The following is a 21,185-nucleotide window of genomic DNA, read 5'->3' on the forward strand; positions in this document are numbered from 1 at the left end:
ATACCTTTAATGTTGTAAGATTTTTTATGAATTGAAAAAAGTTTTGGTTGAATGCTACCTTTCCATGACTTAATGGTGTTATTACATTTCACCATATAATCTTGTCCTTATTTGTTGTCTTCAATAGAAGCTTCTTAAAAGATATTTGAGCATTTTTCTTTTATCGAACCAAATGATCAAGTGTACGTAATGCTAGTTCAGTGCCAAAACAAGGTTATTACTTAATTGTGAGAGTCCAAGTAAGTAAATTTTATTATTCAACAATCACATAGCTTATATATAAAATCAGTCAATACATTGCAAAGGTATGTACAGGTTTCATTTCCTTCAAGCACAACATTTTCTAAACAAGACATTGCATGGTAATAACTGCATGTGAAGTCCTACGAACAATTATAGTAAGTAGTTTGGTAACTAAAGGCACCCTTATCATTAATAATCCTTATGGAGGAATCCCCAAGTGTGCTGTCCCAATGGAAAATGGTTACAATCAAATCAGCAGTGTAATGAACGTTCATACATCAGTTTCTCAGGTGAGGTGGAAGTTTTGCTCTCATGATTGGAGCTACAGCTGTAAATAAAACAGTCTATATCCCATACCATACAGATATTGCTAAAATTTAAATTTGAAGCTACGTTAGCACCAAGAATATGTTTTCAAACCCGATCTAAGATGTAGTTTTTTTTTTCCCCTGCTACTCGGTAAGTTACGTAGTTTTAGTAGTTCCAAAGTTCCAATAGCACTTTTTTTTTGTTTTGATACAAAAAACGTAGTACATCCCATTAGGGGCGGATCCAGGGCAGGCACAGTGGCGACCTCTTTTACTTTCATTTTCCTTGTTTGTCAAGTAATGATTAGCAGAACTTTGCATACGCCATTTCATGGTGTGTGAATAAGTACTTATGAACACCGTCTGGTGACGGCAGACTGGAACATGGCTTTTTTTTCCCCCCTGTTTAATTATCCTTCACTTTTTCAGGATTTCAAATATGTACAGCTTCCCAGAATGTGAGCACCATGCTAATGCACGACACTGAAACACGGGTACTTTATATATAATATAATATAATATTAAAAAAAAAGCCATTAAACCTGCACTTTCTATTTTCATATTTGTAACTTTCACCTAGAACTAAGGTACATTACAGAAGGATACTAAATGTTTCTCAGTGGCAGTTACTTTGTTTCATCAATATAGTATTGTTTTATGAACTATACACATATTATGCAACTTACAAATTGTTGAAACACTTGATCATTGCAATTGTGCTAGATATGTTCTTAATATTACATGTGTTTTAATTTCTAATGGTGGTAAATATGTATAGATTATTAGTTTATTTCAACTATTTAATGAGATCTATTTTATAACACTATAAAATTTTGGCTCTATGTACATATTTATGTTATCAATTAAGGTATATTGTTATATGAATATTTTGCTCTGTATCATCACATACAGCAGGAAAAAAATACATATGTAATAATTAGATTGGGTTTGAAAACATATTCCTGGTGCTAACATAGGTAGCTTCAAATTTAAATCTTAGCCATATCTGTATGGTATCGGATATAGACTTTTTATTTACTTTATTTATAAAAAAAACTAATTAGAAACTAAGTAAATTTTTGAAACAGTATATATTTATGAATTGAATATTACATTATAACAGACAAACTTAGGCAAATTTTGCTGCACTTCATGTTTTTAGGTTTTATCACTATACACCATATTATCTTGCCTCTATACACACGTAATGTTACACAAGGCTTAATACAACAAATGCACTATGAAGGCAAAGAAATTCTAAGAGGAATGGGAAAGAAACTGAGCTACTGACAGTTAAAAAGAATAGTACACTGGCAAACTGTTTCATGTACATACACTACCAAAAAAAAAAAAAAAAACACCCCTCTAGCTAGTTTGGAACAAGAAAACAAACATAAATACCTACTCTATAAACATTAGCACCATTTGATTCCTAAACAGTTAACGTTCTCTTCTTTTTTTCACCTAGTATTCCAATGATCCAACTACATATTACTTTTCTGGTCTTGATGGAACTTGTAGCACTTACCAACCTCAAAGGTGAATTAAAATGCAGCTTTTATGAGATGCAGTGTTTGAAAAGATGTTACAAAATACTTGAGCAATTTGTTTTCTCATGCGGACACATTGTTTCCTTACATTACTCTAGGACATTTGTATTTACCATCTTTTACTATAATTAATTTTTTTTACCCTTGGAAAAAAACAACTTTGCATTACATAATAACCATATTTTTGAATTAAATATATTACTTAGCACTGTAGCTCCTGTAATTTCTGGGGACTGTGAAAACACTATTAATGAGAGTTTTGTAACAACATGTAGTTACAGTCATAGTGCATGTGGAGGCAAGATCTTTTACCCCTGGGTTCACCTTACTTCTTGGGCACAAGCCTTTTGGTAAATTGCATGTTTTTCAACAATTCACTTCATTGTATAGCCGTACATAAAATATAAATAGTTGGTGACCGTCCACTTAAATCACGTGAAAATTATCTTTTGAAAGGTTTTAGCTCTCCAACACATCAATTGGCATGTCTTGGGAACAGTAGATCTATTTCAAATATAATATTCAATTTTGCTAATTTGATGTATATATATAGACACACAAACAAACACAGAGAAAACTTTATTAAAAGGTCTTGAAAAAGTCCTGATATTGATTCAACAAGTATCCATAGACAACATAACTACAATTCATAACAAATACAAGTCCATTATTGATTGCTTTGACATGCCATATTTTTTAATTTCATATTTTTAATGAATAAATATTTTGAAAATCAGACTACAAAATTTCATGTGCAATGTGCCACTCAGATGTATAAACACAAAAAAATAAAATTGTACTAAGTGGCCATGATGCAATCAGCCTGATAAAGAGTAAAGTGATTTACGTGAATTTTAGTTTCGACAAATATTAGATAACAGAGAATAAAACTTGGTGCAAAAATTAAAGTAAAATGTAATGATAAGCAATGCTATAAAAATAATTTTGTTGTGAAGAGTCCGTAGGAATGGTAATAAAATAAAACATGGCATACAAATGCAATAAACAAGCAGGAAGGGTGAAGAAGCCAAGTTTTTAAGGCTTATATAATGAGTTTAAAAAGATACGCTGTATTCATAATTATCATAGCTCGGGCAAATTTTTACACCTATGAAATTACAATAAGTGAATATCTGTTGAAAATATTTGTAGCAGTACAAATGAAACAAAGGTACTGAGTTAAAATTTTAGAAATAGCCCTTAAATTATGACCAAAAAATTAACATGGCATGTAGGTCCGAGCCTTAAAAATCGGATCAAACTTTTCAAATTCATCTCAGAACACAGCCTAACATCATTTAACTCACAGCCGACACTTAATGAGCTTTGAAAAATACCCCATATGTATATGTTAAAAAAAAAAAAAATAGAATATGCATCAATAACATAAAAATTAGAAACACCATTACAATTTTGTGCTAAAGCAATACATAACATCATACATTTCAACTTTCTATTTCATAATACAGTAGAACCCTGATTATCCGTGAACCAAATTAAAAATTAAACACTTTTTTTGGCGAGTAGCAGGGGGGAAGGGGGGGGGGAACCAAGCCAGTGAAGTGTAATTCAATAGGGAAGGGACAAGGAAAGAGTGTATTTTAGGTCATTACAAATAATTTTACTAATATTTTTAAAAATTAATAAATAGTGTCAGTAATACTTTTACAATAGTTTTGTATAAATTACTTACAAAATTTTGCTGTTTTTTATAACCTAAATACATTTGAATTTGATTACCCATGATTTTTGCTTATCCGTGCTGACCTTAACCACATTAACCCGATTAATCAAAATACTATTGCATTTGCACGTTGAAAGCCTGTGACCCACAGAGAGACAACCAGTGGGTTGGACACAGGGAAAAAGAGACGTTATGAAAATCTTTTTCAAAATATTAGCGAGAACAGTATGTTTACTGTGAGAATCCACGTAGCCTACGGCTACTATTGCAGGCCTGTATGTCAATGTAAGTGTTTTTAAATACACATGTTCAAATTAATTTTCTATCTTCTTCTCAAAAATCCCTCCCCCCAAAATTGCTGTCTCTGCCACTGCAGAGAACAATAGGGTTCTGCTGTACTTGGCATAGAGCACTGAACCTTAAAATACCGTATTTACCCATGTACCACCCGCCCCCATGTATGACCCGCACCCCAAATTTTCAACATACTCTCTGGAAAAAAAAATTTTTCACTGTAATGTCTATTTACATGTGCCTGCATAAATAGGGAAAAAGAGTCTGTCATTGTAACAACAAAGAAAACTCTTTATAACAGCAGCACAGAATTTTACTAACACAAATGCATGAAATATTAAGGAAAAAAAACCAGTAATATTCATTGTCAAAATAGTAGATCAATTTTGCTAAACAACAGACGTAAATTTGGTGAAATAAATTTTAAAATGTTTGTATGCAATAACCACAATCGTCAACTGTTCAGTCCGTTGCAACATCCTGCAAATAAAAATAAAGCTTGTAGTGCCAAATAATTAAAAATAATGAGTGATGCCATAAAACCATTTTATTCAACGTAAAAAAACCCCGTAGCAAAAACGTGAGTTGTATTGATACGCATAAAATGGCGCGGGTTGCCAGTTATAGTTAACTCGGTTGTAAACAGAGCGCGCGCGTAGCAAGAAGTTTGCGAGCTATCGCTATCGATCTTCGACTACGTGCGCGCGCTCTATACCGAATGATGCCAACTGGCGCTGTTTACGTTTTATAGGTGGATTACAGCGACTCCCGACTCGTTACGGATAAAGTTTAATACTTTTAAAAACGTCTTGAAAACACATCAGAATACGTCGTATTACGATTATTTAAATTAGAAAGCGTTAATCTCAGAATAAACCGCGTAAATTGCGGGAAGCAGTTTATACGCGCGTTGTAAACAACGGCAATTTATTGCATTGCATCATATGAGGTTAAAACGGGACCGAAATAAAATGGTGCAAATATCGGGAAAAAGTAAATAACGGTAACGTAAATAAGGGGTTTCGCTGTATTTTCATTGTAATAAATGCGTCCAGCATTCGGTAATGTACTATAAATCCAATTTTTTCAGTCTTCATTGTTGTCCAAAACCTCAAATTTCGTGTATGACCCGCACCCCGACTTTTGAATGTTGTTTTTCAGAAAAAATGTGCGGGTGGTACATGGGTAAATACGGTAAGTTAATGCTGTTTAACCCATTTGCATCCACTCACTTTAATGTTAGACATACCATGGAATCCATAATTTTTTTTATATATTACTATTATTAAAGTTATTTTCTATTTTCATTATATTTTTATTCTTTAAATAAATTTTTAAAAATAGTTTAAGTTTCACGATAATATACCTTTGTTATAACAATACTAGCTACTCTGAGGGGTTATTTTCATTCTAAAGGGATTTTTTTCAAGTTTTTAGGCAGATTAGCCATTTCGCGTACCGGTACGCCTATGGTGTTACCGGCCGGAAAAAACAGCTGCGTACTAGTACGCTTTTAGATGCAAATGGGTTAAGAAATATACACTACTCTCCCTTGGCTAGTGATCATGAAGCAGTTACGTTATTCGGAAAGGTGCTCAGGCTTTCCCTCGGCTACGGCCCCTGCCGTGGCGTCCCTCGCCGCCCGCTGCTCCCAGAACTCCTCCTCCAGCCGCTTGAGGGCGTCCCAGAACACGAAGCACAGCACGACGTGGGGGCCCATGCGGGCGTAGCCGGCCGCGAAGCCCTTGTACAGCCCCGCGGCGCCCTCCGCGCGGGCGATCTTCACGAAGCAGTCGGCCACGCCTCGGTACAGCAGGCCCCGCCCCTCCTTGTCCACGCCTGGGGACAACGTCGAGTACTCCCTCAAGCAGTTCCTTCAGACAAGCACAGGGGGCGTAGGGACAGGGGGGACGTGTGTCCACCTGAACTTTTTGGGTGGAGGGGACTGTCACCCCCCCCCCCCCTCAACTTTCCAGACCGTTGATATTTATATTTTATAATATTATTCAGCCTGACTTTATTTGTAATTTCTTCGCTCGTCAAATTTCATCATAAGGAAACAATAATAAATTTTAACATTGATGTACCAAATGGTTAGATACAAAAACCTGCTCAAAAAGCGTTATTTCGCACTTTTAAAAATCAAAAATTTTCCTGTGGAGGACCCCCGGACCCCCCCGTCTTAGTAGGAGGGAAATGGGTTCACGTGACATCAAAATCATTATTTGTCGTCCCCCCCCCCCCCCCAACATTATGAACACAGCTACGCCAATGGAAAAAAAGTTCTCAATCACAGCAACACCCACTGAGGCTGGTTGCTGAATATACTATAGTAAATATTACTAGAACTGTTCCGATACCACCATCGATAATATAATTGATGCTACAACCAACATTTATAAATACAGGCCATACTTAAAAAAAAGGCAGTTGAAACATAATTTTTTCATAAATTTGTCGGTTAGTACCATAATTTTATTACTAAATCTAAAATAAAAGCAAGCTCATTAAAACACTGTACATCACGTGTTCAATACTTTAATATTCTCTTGTTTACGCACAGCAAACCAGTACACACTTAATAATTACGTATTAAGATTTGGTTTAAAAATTACAAGTTGATTGACATGATCTGGCAACTGAGCAAGTATTGAAAAATAAAACTGTGCAGGTATTTTTTCCTAGATACTCAAGGTACCTGCACTGATACCTTGTGATTGGCCGATATCTAATACCAGAATCGGTATTGGAACAGCCCTAAATATCACTTTATAATTTTACGTGCACACTGACTCATTTTACAAAGCAAACCAAACTTACGAGGAACATTAATTTTAACTTATAAAATACTGCACCTTCAAAACCTACGGCTACACAAATTAATTTTTTCAGGAGAGCAGTTTATTTTTTTCCCCCACTAGTTTACCTTTTATTTGCCAACAGTATGTATTAGCATTTCATACTCAAAACTGGAAGTAGCTTGAATTTGATAATATTAAAATGACCTTTTTTGGATTATTATTTTATTTGAAAACTTAGAAATTGTGTATACTACCATTATTTTTAGTATGTTTCTCGATATCCACTAATGAGAACATATATGGGTGCATGCTGCCACATGCGCTAATCCACCGTCTTAAAAACTTTGGCTCGTGGATACAGCACAAAATAAGAACGCTTGTTCCCAGCATTCAACAGTAGTCTTTCTGCCTAAATCGGCACTGCTCGGAGGCTACGACAAGTAGGCTGGAGTCTTTACATCGCTTACCCATGATTTTTTACATATGAGAATACCGATACTAGCGGAAGACAAGTTGTTGTGAACAGGAGTCATGACAAGACGAGGCTAGTGCATTTGATAATAGCACCTCAAGTATGGCGATATTAACATCAGGAATAAGTTTGGTAAATGCAACACACGTTTCAGAAGACTTGGCTGGAGATTAAATACAGTCTAGACATCACCAGAGCTAAAATGGTGCCCCTATCAAAGCGTACTAACTTTTGTCTAAAACTTTTATATTTTCTGAACATTTTAAGATGCCACACATGTACATTCATTTAATAATTATTTAATTACTATACAAAAGCCATTTAGAATCCCAGCATTCTTTCTCGGTGACCCTTTATTTAGCTGTTTGTCACACGTGAATATACGCTCACCTTGATTGTAGAGGCGTGTCATGACTACATCGAACGGAGTCATGCAAACAGTGACGACCAACCCTCCAACCATGCTGGCGATGAACGTGTTCATCAGTGGCCAGCCAACAAACAGCTGTGAAAGAAACACAACTCAGACTACACAGAGTTTTACATTCAACGCACTTAAACATTGGTAGTCACAATAAACATGCAAAAAAATATGATATGTCTTGCATCGGGCAAGCACAGAAGAGCAGAAGATTTCGAGACTATGTGTCCTCTATGTTTTTCCCCTTTCCACCCACCATTTTGCTTGCCACCTTCTCCTTCCTTGTTTTTTTACCTTTTGCGCATGCATGATGATGCGTTCGATTTGTATAACTTGTTACCAAATTCTCAGTCGTATCATCGCAAGTTTCTTGTACTGAGCTTCGTACCCCGGGGTGAGGTCACAGGTGAGTAGTGGCAAATTTATAATTTGTTTGTCTTAGCTTGGTGTGTGGTGGTCACATCCGTTACTGAGTAAAATTGTTGACTAAATTTACGTTTCTGCCAGCCACCATCAAAAATCTCAGTCAGGTTAAATTCTGTTTGTGCTCTTGTGCTTCTGAGTAATGCTTTGATAGTAATTTACTTTGCCATGATGAATTTTTATGCACTGCCTGGTGTGACACATTTTCTTGGGTTCACGTTATGAATTGTTGTCCCTTTATAGTTGAAGCGTCAGGATCGCCGCTTCTTTCGAAAACCGCGCGTCTGCGCGGGCGTTGGCACGTCGTCCCCTCCTTCCTTCCCCCTCCTAGTGTGTTCTTGCTTGCTCCTCGCCTCCCCTCCTCCGGTCGGCGCATGCGCGCTGTACCGAACCTATGCTATAAAACCAGTGGAAATTGAATCATGTATTCGGTCTTGTTTGTCTTGTCTCGTCTAGCTTGTCAGGCTCTTTCGAGAGCTCGAGTAGCTTTGTAATCCAGCATGTAGTCAGTCAGTTAGGCTTAAATTTGTACGACGTGCGCGAGCGACCTCGGGGGAAAGAAAATGTAAGTTTGGAGTGAGGCGGTGGCCCTTGCCATAATGTAAGCTTTTGTAAATTTTGGTTTTCTAAAAATTTTCGGGTAGACTTAATATGTTTGCCTGTATTACGTCTAGATGATTTCTCTAGAACTTTTTGCCTAATGTTCAGGCACTAGTACCGGGGTATACATATGTGTAGCTATTAACCGTTTGCTATTTCTTGTGTAACTTGTATTTTTTTTGACCTGAGCTAATATTATTAACACTTAATTTTATCATTTTTGATTTGTTTATAATATTTATGTACTAAAGCATCTTCAGTGCAATCTTTATCATTTTTCCACCTAAATAAAATTTGGGAGTGTTTTCAGATTATTTTTTTTCAGAAATGTTTATTTTAAATGTTTCTAATTTGTAAAATTCACTCTCCTTGCCTTCCCCTACCAAAAAGGAGTTTTATGTTTCAGTGCCCATTTAAGCACTTGCTCTTGTGTGTGAGCAGATTGTAGTGTCCTGGGATTGTGTTACTCCCAGTACACTGCAGTCTGGATGGTTTCAAGCAACGTCAGAAGACAGAATGGAGTGTGCATGAAAAAAATTATGAGTGAATTTTTACAATGCCCACGCATCATGTAACAAAATTATCACAGGATGAAAAACATGGCTACATACAAATAAAAACTATATATCGATGGCTTAGAATGAAAACCTTGTATCTCATACCGAACATATGAGGTTTTCTCTCTACAATGTGGAGTGCTACTGATATACGTGGTTTCTTTTTTTCCCGATAGAAAGCAGTAGGATGCACATTTTATTTCTTTCAGCCAAACATTTTGTGAGATACGAGGTTTTCCAGCCAAAAACATAAAAAACGTATTGTCATCCAAAAATTGAGATACGAGATTTTCATTCTAAGCCATCAATATGTGCTTTTGAATCTTATACTTTAGTGCATGATATTGAATACTGGTACATATAAATAAAAAACCATTTATTTATTGTGAATTTTAGTGATGGAAATTATGTTTATAAACTTTTTTAAGTGAATTTTCAAGGAGGTTGCTTGTAAGCTTCCCATGTCGCTGGCCAGGAGTGTCTGTGGAGGGTTTAGTAGTCTCCTGGCCATTTTCATGGGAGTGTTTGAGAGATTAGGTTCCTGTATGTATAATTTATTTGCATTATAAATATCCAAATATCTTATTGATTTTTATTATCAATTAAAATTTATCTTAATTTAAAAAATTAATTTTATAAATGTTTGTATTAACATTAAATACTGAGTATTTTTAAAAAAATTTGATTCGATTGAATTTATAATTTTCCAACTGTATTTATAATGTCACTCCAGTCCTTTCATTATTTTATTTATATTAATTACTTGCATGCAAAATTAGTCAGTTTTTTATTGCACCAAGTACGTATAAGTTCTAACTTGCGTACATAAGTACATGCACCCATTTAAAAAAAAAATGGTTTTCTGTAAAGTCGGTTTACGGACGATAGTTTAACGTGACGTCATAACAAAACATTGATGAAATGATTGCATACTTTTATGAATAAAATTGAATCATTTTTATTGAATTATCACTATTTTGTATGGATAAAAAGGAGTGAAATGAAATATACAATTTAATTGATAAATTTACTTTTATTTGCACTCATTAATTCAAATATGTTTATTACTTTAACGAAGAGATTATTTTAACTATAACTTTTACACATGTTTGCTATTTAACTTCTTCCAATCTGTGCTATTCTGTTAAGGATAGGACGATGATAGGAAAAGTAGGAAACGAATGGGAGTGTTTCAAGTTTAATGTGCCTCGAAAAAGTCAAATCGATGGTTGTTCCAATCGAGTGGAAGAGAGATATTTGCGCAACGGACTCTGCAGCAATGCTAGGAGGAACGGGTTAGCAAAGAGCAATGAAAATGTTACATTGAAATGCATGAAAACAGAATTACGCCACGGACTCGGTCACAATGCTAGGAGGTTCCGGTTAGCAAAGAGCAATATAAAATGAGCGTAATGGGACACATTGAAACGGGACAATGTGTGCAACGGGACACTTTTTCGTGCATGCAGCCGGCGTTCATAGATTTATTAGACGTCACGTCAAAAAATATTTGGTGGCATCGACAAAGTAAAGTAACAGAGTGTGCGGTATGACGGCATGCGAGCAGGCGAGGGATACCTCATGCTGGAAGAGGAGCTCCTTGACGGTGGAGAAGGACACGAAGCCGCTGGCGGAGACGACGGCGGAGCGCGGCATGGCCCCCAGGTTGCCACGCCACAGCCCCGCCACGCCGTGCCGCCGGTAGATGCCGGCGAGTGCCCGGAAGGAGCCGCCCGCGTAGCTGTGCTGGTGACCGACCGCGATGCTGCCCGCCGCCTGCGACTGCAGGTGCGTCTTCACCTGCGCGACCAGGGATCGTGCTCCGCATCACGTAGCAACCAAGTCTAAACCTTCATCCTGATGGCATGATCCTGTATATATTAATCCTGATTGCATGATCCTGTATATATTAATCCTGATTGCATGATCCTGTATGCATTAATCCTGATGGCATGATCCTGTATACATTAATCCTGATGGCATGATCCTGTATACATTAATCCTGATGGCATGATCCTGTATACATTAATCCTGATGGCATGATCCTGTATAAATTAATCCTGATTGCATGATCCTGTATACATTAATCCTGATTGCATGATCCTGTATACATCAATCCTTATGGCATGATCCTGTATACATTAATCCTGATTGAATGATCCTGTATACATCAATCCTGATTGCATGATCCTGTATACATTAATCCTTATGGCATGATCCTGTATACATTAATCCTGATTGCATGATCCTGTATATATTAATCCTGATGGCATGATCTTATATACAATTAAACCTGTGGTACATGATACTTGCTGTTTCAATTAATTAATAAATATATTTTAAAATATACCATGGATTCCACATGGAGTTAAGGCTCTGGCATATAGAACATGTCATACAACATAAATATATATGCCGATGTATTGCTATTTACATAAATGAAAAAAAAAAATTCAAACATACACACAATACTTAAAATACATACATATAAGACTTAAAATAAAATACATTGTACTTGTTTGAAAAAAAATTACTGTACAGTGTACACATAATAATGGTAAAATTATGTTTAGGTAACTGTGTTCTGCTTTCCTCAATGTTCTAACATATCTGGTGTTATAAGTGTGAATTTCTAAGTTTTTGGATATCACAATACAAACAAATTATATTAGGTCTTGTGGAATTTTTCTTTTGTATTCAACTTACGATCATAATTTGTAGTTATATCACAAGTTTTTGTTATTTCCAGGATATTTTGACATGCTATATTTAACAGCTTGCATCATGTACCACAGGATCAATGTACACATGATCATTTCATCAGGATCAAGGGATAAACTTGGATACGTGTATGGAACTTTCACCGCCACGAAACTGGGTAAAGACTCAGCTGTGGACTACAGCATTTGCTGGACGTGATCTCTGGAAACCATGGAAAACCAGAATTAGGGTGACTGGACTGGTATTTGAACCCAAGTACTCTGAACTCTTGAGTTCAGTGGCTTACTACTGTACCATCTCGCTCTATTCCATTAGGAAGAATTCCAACCCCTAAAGCTGGAATTACAACAACCCGTCACCTCCATCCGACATACATCCATCCATCTACACTAATCATTTAGCCAAGCGATTTACAACATGACTTCATCCGTCTGTTAAAATATTTTCCCAAATCAGTGCTGCCAACATCCATTTTCTCTCTCAGAAATTAATATCAATGATGATTGCTATTTAATCGTGTTGTTGAACATATTGTATTAGCATATCATTGAAAAAATTCAGTCGTGAATGAATTATTTAGACGCGAGGTCAAACAACTAAAATTTTATAGTGCAAAACATCTGAATAAACAAATACTAATTCCAAAGGCCTGTATTCTTGTGACAATAACCTGGTGCAATCAAATGTTCGATTAAATCCATCTGTCTGTCCGTCAAAAGTTAGAGCTTGCCAAGTTTTTGATGGACGGGTGGACGCAATTTTTCGGACCATCCGATTGGCTGAAAGTCAATGATCGATGGACGGACAACAGATGGACGTAAGGGGGTCGAGCTTTTGCAATTCCAGCTTAAGGCACGTGATTCAATCAACACCACACGCATGCATTAACGTCCATCAATGTACTTGTACACACACACACCCACACAGAGAAAAAAAATAAGTGTGTGTGTGTTAACTATGCACAGTGGCATACAGTTATCAAAATATTTTTCCCAAAGAAATCGCAACACCTAGCAACAGGAGCGAAATTCTGTAGGATCCCTGGAAAGAGGAGAGGGCAGGGGTGCAATTACATTTATCATTACTGTTTCACGATTACCATTTTTAAAGCACGAGCGGGCCCTCTCAGTAAGGGACTTTATTTTTGATTAGTTCAAAATATAGCTTCACAAATCTTTTTATCGAACCATCAAAGCCTTGGGCAGTACTGATTAACAAGCTGTTAACTAGTACTCAGACTGCGAGGGATGAAATGAAATACTAAAGGTTTATTTGCAGCAAGGGCGATGGTCTCACCAGGTAGAACGGGCTGCCAGCGAACGCACCGGCGCAGCCAGACACGACGCCCACCACCGCGCACTTGGGGGCCGACACTGTCCCGTCGTCGCCCTGCGTCCACCCGCGCTTCTCCGCGAACTGGTAGCCGCCGAGCCGCACGCCGTTCAGGCACAGCTGGTACCACAGGCCGGGCACGAGGCCCTTCTGCAGCGCCAGCACGCCTTCCTCCCGGGCGATGGCGTAGAACGCATGGAAGAAGTTGCGGTAGTGCACCGTGTAAACGCCCTTGGACTGGAGCTCCCCTTGCAGCTGGAGCCGGGTCTTCACCACCTCCAGGGGGTTCGTGAACACCCCCGCCCCCATGGCTGCCACCGCCCCGATCACGAACTCCATCGCCCCCTCGAGTTGCTCCGAATGCCTAGCTCATGCCATTGCCACTGTCCAAGTAAGGAGAAACATCATTAGCTGGTAGCAAATATCACTTGGGTTTACGTAAATCGTAAACACTCTGTAACAAAGGGTAATATTTCCAATTAAAAACACAGTTACAAGAAAACTGGATGTGGTATTTTTTAAACAAAATTCTTAAGGGCCCCACCTAACTGGGCATACATACAGTTTGCTGAGCTTCAACTTTTTTAACTGCTCAACATATCCAAGTGGTGTCTGTTTATGAAAAGGAATTTAAGAATACGCCAAGGGTGATGATACTGGCCTTTCCAGATTTTCTTTTTTATAGAATAGTGAAAATGGCAAAAATGCATGTTTTCAGACTATTTTAGGCATAAAACACCTGGTACAGATTCTTGAAAGCACTCAAGGAACTTGCATCACACCTTTATTTTCATATCTCTACCATGTATGTTATTGTTACCGGTACCACTAAAATTTCATAGTGGCCCTATGCACAACAATAATACCCAGCTTGGTGCTTAGAGGCGATTCCATGCTAGACGTATCATTGAGCTGTTTTAGTTCAGTATGTTGGAAGATCCTGCAGATGAAAAAAATTACAAAATAAAGAATTATGACTGTAGATTGAAAAAATCCTTTTTATTTGACTTTCAATTGTAATTCATTATTAATATGACAATATTTTTTTTAAGTACAGGATCTTCCAATGTACTGAATTAAAACAGCATCATGTACCTACCACAGGATCAAGCCTTCAGGATCCGGGATAAACTTCAATATATGAAATCTAAAAATTAGCATATTTTTAATTATCCATAGTTGGCCACAGTTGTGCTAAACAATGATATACCCAATCGCGCGTAAACAATGAATGGTGGCGACAGTGTGAAAACACAGGTATTGTAATGTGAGCTTTAAACAGTTATTTTACACGTATCAGTACGAATTAAGAAACCACCCCTTTAGGGTAAATTTACGTACGTGTGTAGTGAGTGACAATCATGTTTTCCGATTTTTTTCATTCTGATCAGTCCCTATATCCAAGTATTACCAAAAAAATTTAACAACTGGGAATCTTAAAAACTGACAGTGAATACAGAACACTTTCCATATGCTCTGATTTGTGATTGGAACAACATCCGCAACAATTACCTCTGTATATTCAATTATATAGCGTGTACATAGTGCTTTTTATTTAACACTATAATTATTATGATGTGTTACAGAAATTATACTTGGTAAGTGTTTCTGAAAATATTTCATACAACCTAGTAATGATTCCAAAGTGCTCCTCTTGATAACATACAATTTTATTAACCGTCGCCAAAAAAAAAAGTACAAATGATAGATATAGCAGTTTTGTCAATTTTATTCGCATCTTTAAGATGAGTAGGTTTCCTCTAAATTAAATTTTTGTAGGTAATAGGTTATACACAAAAGTATACACACGCGCAAAAAACAAAATTTATAAAAAAAACTACGTTAAAATTTCTACATACCTAGACACGTCTTTAATCTTCGATTAACGACAAACCATTCCAACGTTTTCAAAACTCTATGATGTTGACTAAAGTACAGATTATGATTATGCATATCTTTTGAAAAATATTCTGTCTATCACGCAGTAATCAGCTGACTGATGTAAACAAACAATTACGTAATATTCTGTGTAACACATAGACTACTGATATTACAGACCAACCTCGTCTTTCGCTCATATTTTCATCATTGACCACCGCCTCTCGAATTGCCAATAAAAACGTCCAGATCAATTTTTGTAAACAATGACGAACGTTTGCTACAAAATGGTTCTACACAACCAGTTAAATTTTTAAAAATATTTATAAATGCTTTGTGGGAAATGCGATGATTGGGAGGTGTGTGCTGTAAATTTTAAATGTAATTTAAGTAGGTAACAGGAGAAACTGGGAAAAAGCAAGCTGAGTTGCAGAACGAGGTATGTGCGTTAAGGGGAGAACCTAGAGAGGGGAGGCAGGAGATTGCAAACTGTGAACAGAATGACAAGGTTAGGTAGCTGGAGGAAGAGCTAATCAAACTGAGGAAGAAAAAGAGAGCTTTGGAGGTGGAGGTACAGCTATGGAAATATAGTTTCGAGGGGGAAGGTAACAGTGTCTTAGTAAGAAAAATGTAAGATACCTCCATGAAACGTAAGAATGGCATAAATGAGAGTGGAGACGAGAAAAGTTTGGCCGAGGTAGCAAGAGGAAGGCTAGGCAGACCGAGGGACGCAGAATTAGTACCAGAATCTGGACACAAGGGGTCTTTAAAAGGAAGCGGAGCAGGCAAGGAAACAATCAGGGGCGTATTCTCCATGAATGCAATGCATGCAGTGCATGCTCTAAATGAAACTAATATTTTATGGGCATTGTGGCATTGATCACTATCTCTCTGTTTAGTTCTGTAATTGTTTTCTGCTTAAGTTATTCCCTTTTCTTTATAGCTAATCTCGTTCCGTTCACGATTTGTGCGACGTGTGGCAAACAAATGCATTAGCGCTACCTATTGAATACAGCGTGAATGATACTTGTAATAGTTCCTCAGATTGTCGCGGTACGGCGCTGTGGTGTTCTCAACAGCCACTCTCCAGATGTGACGTCACTACCAACTCTCGCGAAGACGGGGTCGCATGCATGCACTAGTTGCTTCTGCATTCACTGATCAGTAACACAGCGCGGCCGCGAACGAGTCCATTTAGTGTCTGTTCAGTCGGTTTTTTTTTTAAATTAAATGTTTGGGTTAGAATTATATAACATTCGTAGACACATTTAGTTGTAATTCAACTCTTAATTTTACTATTTTTCCTTTTCACTGCAATCTTAACGCGTGCGGCGTGGGTGCTTGTCGCAGCTTGTGTTAAGCTTATGTGTCACGTGGGAGGTTGCAGGTGCTTGAAGGTAACATTTTATTCAGCATGAACAGGAGTAGATTGTGTGATGGTTAGTGATTTAGTGATAAGTTTACAATTAAGTTTGTTGTAAAATTGTAGTTTTGCAAGATGATTAACTGTAAAAATGACGTCGTAGAGACTATTTTTAATAAACCTTTTCAATCATGTTCATTTGATGAAAAGTTAGAAATCGTTAAAAACGGGCGCCCGACGCCAGCGCTTAGCAATCTAAAAACAGATAACAAAACTAAAAATTTTGTACGGACATTTAATCCTGTGCTTTATAACAAAATTTTGTGGTTATGTGGCAGTGAAACATTAATAAAACTCTTCTGTTGGCCATGACCGCAGAGCCGAGTTCCATTATAAGTAAATACATGGTGAGTGACAATTTGATATATTTGTTAATTCTTCTCTCTAAGTTTATCACAAAAAATTTAATGTTGTTACCAGTTTTATGTTTAATTATTTTTTTTAAAAAAAACTGCCTAAACAGCACCATTTTGCTCCCTGAAAACCAAAATTTTCCGGAAGAGGGCCTCCGGATCACCCCTTCTTCCGTGGGGGGGGGGGGGGTTGATGTATTCTATATTGCATGCGTTACCAAATTTGTCAGGATACGCCCCTGGAAACAATAGTATTATTCGGAGACTCGATACTCAGGCACATCAACATGCCGGGAGCTTAAAAGGCGGTGAGGATTGGGGAAACATTTGTAAATGTGCAGTGCAGAGTAAAGTAAAAGCCAGCTAGAAGGAGTCAGGTAGGTAATTGTGTATATGGGCACAAATAACCTATTAATAAGGGAGGGAGAAAGGACAATACAAATCCGAGAATTACATGAGTGGATTGCACTGCGAAAACAGGGGGAAAAAATTAGGTGAGACTGACACGAACCCCGCTACCTCTATTTGAATTACGTGACTTAATTATTGTTCGGAATCTCAGGGTAGGTTCTGCCTTGTGGCTAGAGGCAGTGGTTCGACACAGTAGGGTCCCCCGAGCTGTTTCGGCCACTCGGGACGCCTGAAAAGAACAAGAAAATACCGGCTGATTTCTTATTAATTTATTACGGCACAGCCCTATACATAGTGCTGCCCGTCCTGGCCGTAACGGTTGTCCCGAATCGAATCGTCACACGCGCAACCACTCACTCAGTGGCGGCTCACGAATTTACTACCTGGTAAGGTCATTCACTTTGGACATGATGCAATGATTACAAAATCAAACCCTAACTTAACACACTAGAATTCTGAGCAAAATTACACTTCACAATTATAATTACGTAGTACACTGGGCTAAGAACGTGTAGGCCTGTAACTCCGGCGACGCTACATGTATCTTAGGCCTGTCCCAGAAATTGACGCGTAGGTAAGATTGTTTTTACGTGTTGCCTACTGGCTGCCCCGTGCAGGCTGAAACTAATTAGCTGACTGGCTAGGATATCACGTGAAGCGCCGCGCGGGACGTACCACCTCGCAGTTCATACATATTACTTACGTATCACATCGAACGCTCGTCTTGGAGCACTGAATAATTAGGTTACATACCACTCGGTAAGTCAAGGCCGACCACGGAACTGGAAGAAAAGGTTTACGGAAATATTACAACTATTTAAAACTACTGACGTCCCTCGGCTTCTGGTCCCTATTTCCCTGTTTACTAGAAATTCCTGTTATGCCCGTACTGCTCTCGTCGGAGAGGTGTGGGTCCAGGCCGACGTGGCCGGGACCGGGAAATGCGGGACCTGGAGGGATGGTGAGGAAGAATGACAGGTAGATCTAAAGGACCACTCGATGTTAATTGTTCCACGAGCTCTTTTATTGCATCCTGAGCGCCTGCCGCGGCCTGGCGGATCCGTCGCGGGGTGTGCGCCCTTCCCACGAAGACCCGGACTCCCGAAGACCGTCTCGTACGGCCCACTCATCCCGACGCGAACTAGCAGTCCTCCCACGTAACAAAGTCCCTGATTACCAACTGCTTCACAAAGGCGGTTCTTACGTACTGACTCGTAACGTCGGCGATTGTTCAGCGATGCGTAACTATGCTTACGCGTCCTATAATGACCGACTCGTGACGTAACTCGTAACTCGTAACTCGGACACCCAATCGCGTGGGCGGCACAACGTAAGCAGCTCGGCTGCTGCGAATGCTCGTACTGTGGTGGTGTCGCCGGACCGTGAGCTCAGTAGACATGTCTCACGATCAGCGCGGAGCGGCGCGCACGTCCGCCGCTGCTCGAGTCCTGAGTTCAACTGCCCCTCCCCGCTCGCCCGCGGGCCGTTGCGCGCGGGCCGCGGGGGAGGGGAGGGGAAATCGGCCGGCGTGGGAGAGCGCCACCCCTCGCGACGCGGATGAGCGCCAGGCCGCGCTTACATATAGACACTGCGAGACATTTACGAGAATTACAAGACTAGTTACTCACTAATAAATACATTACGGTACATTATTTACACACTTAAAAAGTCACGGTCATTTGGAAAGAATATATACAACACAGAAACATTTACACACTAGCACTGGCTCACTGGCATGCTAGGGCGCACGCGGGTGCGTCCCTGGCCGATGCACAACACTGAGGGTTCACTGGGGAAACAAGGGAGGACGTTGACGAGGCATAACGGCCTGAAGGAGCCGAGGAGACACTTAGGTCGACGTCACTACATATCAGTGAAAAAAAAAGAAATGCTGGTCCCGTGTCGCGCAGAGGCTGCCGGCCTCTCTGAGCTTCGGAAGGATACTGCCGCTCTCACCGCGCGCGACCCCCCTCCCTGCCAGCCATCTCGCGGAAAACGTGTGATTTTTGCGGGAAACTGAACCGGCCAGGTTCGGGACAAGGCGCACGGTGAAACATAATTTTGAAAGAAATAAAGTGTTAATCAATGAAAATAGAGTCTAATATGTTCCTGTGGAAAAATACATAAACATTTGTTGTAGTGCGGCGGAGGGATATGCCACACCCGGCTGGATCCTTCCGCCGACGTGGCACATGTTACATGGCGTTCGCCCCGTTGCACTTTTGACACTCCGGTGCGCGCACGAGCGCGTTCGGTGCACACGCCTTCGTGAGATGTTGATGAGGCATAGCGGTCTATGCGACATAGAGGAGCATTGGTGGTCGGCGTCAAGACAATGTAATGAGTGGGATGTTACCAAGGAGAGGTGTATATCACAACAAACTCAAGGCTGAGGAAGCTAGCACGATGAAGCCTTGTGAAGAGTGAAGAGCAGAATATGTCAGTACCAGGAGCAGGATTCAGTTGCAGCACATGGCAAATGACCATATCCATTTGAACAGGGAAGATGTGGTAATTACTGGGCAGGGAAATCGGGTGAGGGGAAGTCAAATACAAGATACAGTTAGTATAATAGAAAGGTGGGAAAAAGAGAAGAGGGGAGGATGGTGCTGGGGAAGAGAGGTGGAAAGAAATGCAGGAGCAAGGTAGGCATTGGAGGGGGTGGGCGAAGATAGGTGAAAAGGGAAAGCAGAAAGATGAGAATGTAGTTAATTGTAACAAAGTAGTTGAGCTGTACTGGGCTGAGATATTGGTAGCTGTTTAGACATGGCTGGATGGGGAAGTTTCAGATAGGGAAATAGGGAGAGGAGGATACACAGTATACAGAAGCGACAGAAATAGGAAAGGGAGAGGTGTAATAGTGTTCATACGAGAAGAGCTGGAGGCGGAAATAAAATGGTTGGGGTAAAGGAAGAGGTCCTTCATCCAGATATTCCAGGAAAAGTGTACAGACCATGGGGAGACGAGGAAATGGAATTGGAGGTGTCACTGGTGTATCTGAATATGTTGAAGGAAAACAGCCTAGTAGTGGTAGCAGGTGACTTGAACCTCCCAGGGTCTAGTGGAAGTGTGGTAGGAAATAGCAGGTATTTTGGGGCAGTGGACCAAACTGCTGAATACAGTGTAAACCTGGTGGTGTAGAGGAATACAAGGATGAATATGACGCCAACTGCCAGTGCTCCCTATGGATCGCAAAGGCCGTTACGTCCCAACAACACTTATTCGGAAGTGCAACGAACACGCCCGAGCGTGATGTCCACCATGTGAGTGAAAGTGCGCCGCGACAAACAGCGAGTCGACTACAGCGCCCGGCCGGGTGTGGCAATGCGCTAGTGTGTAAATAAATAAGTAAATCTTTTCTTTAAAAACCATAATAATAACAATTAAAGATACTGAAATAATATGTGAATTATGTACAATTGTAAAATAATCATGTTATTCCAAATTTAACATTTAAGTGCAAAACTGTTTTCCCGCGCTACACGAGTCTTGGCGCGAGGTCGCGCGGCGCTCCAGCGCCAGTTGTTGTCGGGAGCTCACCGGAGTCAGTCGCCCTGTGCACGCAGAGCCTACAGTTTTCTCACCGCTTTCAGTTCATCGCCATAGTCGTAAGTTTACCTAATCTTTTTCATTTAGCTCTGCGCCCGATCCCAATCAGCCGTACGTTCTTACGTGCGGCTCGTCACATTTAATCATTTAATCCCGACAGGGATA

At 39.4% G+C, this 21,185-nt stretch overlaps 1 protein-coding gene across 1 annotated transcript; it reads right to left on the reverse strand.

Annotated features, from left to right (window-relative positions):
• Window positions 1-225: 225 nt before the first annotated feature.
• Window positions 226-15,428, reverse strand: LOC134536829 (solute carrier family 25 member 35-like). The gene is made up of 5 exons (XM_063376823.1): window positions 15,266-15,428; window positions 13,371-13,789; window positions 10,932-11,153; window positions 7,743-7,857; window positions 226-5,918 (listed from the first exon to the last, which is right to left on the reverse strand). The coding sequence occupies exons 2-5, from the start codon at window positions 13,743-13,745 to the stop codon at window positions 5,659-5,661; spliced, it is 972 nt and encodes a 323-aa protein (XP_063232893.1). The 5' UTR covers window positions 13,746-13,789; window positions 15,266-15,428; the 3' UTR covers window positions 226-5,658.
• Between the last annotated feature and the right edge of the window lie 5,757 nt (window positions 15,429-21,185).

The sequence above is a fragment of the Bacillus rossius genome, chromosome 11 (assembly GCF_032445375.1).
Source record: "Bacillus rossius redtenbacheri isolate Brsri chromosome 11, Brsri_v3, whole genome shotgun sequence".
Taxonomy (NCBI): Eukaryota; Metazoa; Arthropoda; class Insecta; order Phasmatodea; family Bacillidae; genus Bacillus; species Bacillus rossius.

Bases quoted from the DNA above. Each gene is read 5' to 3' on its own strand.
- LOC134536829 (XM_063376823.1), bottom strand. From the start codon at position 13,745: ATGGAGTTCGTGATCGGGGCGGTGGCAGCCATGGGGGCGGGGGTGTTC. The intron at 11,154-13,370 runs GTGAGACCATCG...CTGGTCGCGCAG, and splicing joins CTGGCAGCCCGTTCTACCTG to GTGAAGACGCACCTGCAGTC. The intron at 7,858-10,931 runs GTATCCCTCGCC...TTTCTTTCACAG, and splicing joins AGCTCCTCTTCCAGCATGAG to CTGTTTGTTGGCTGGCCACT.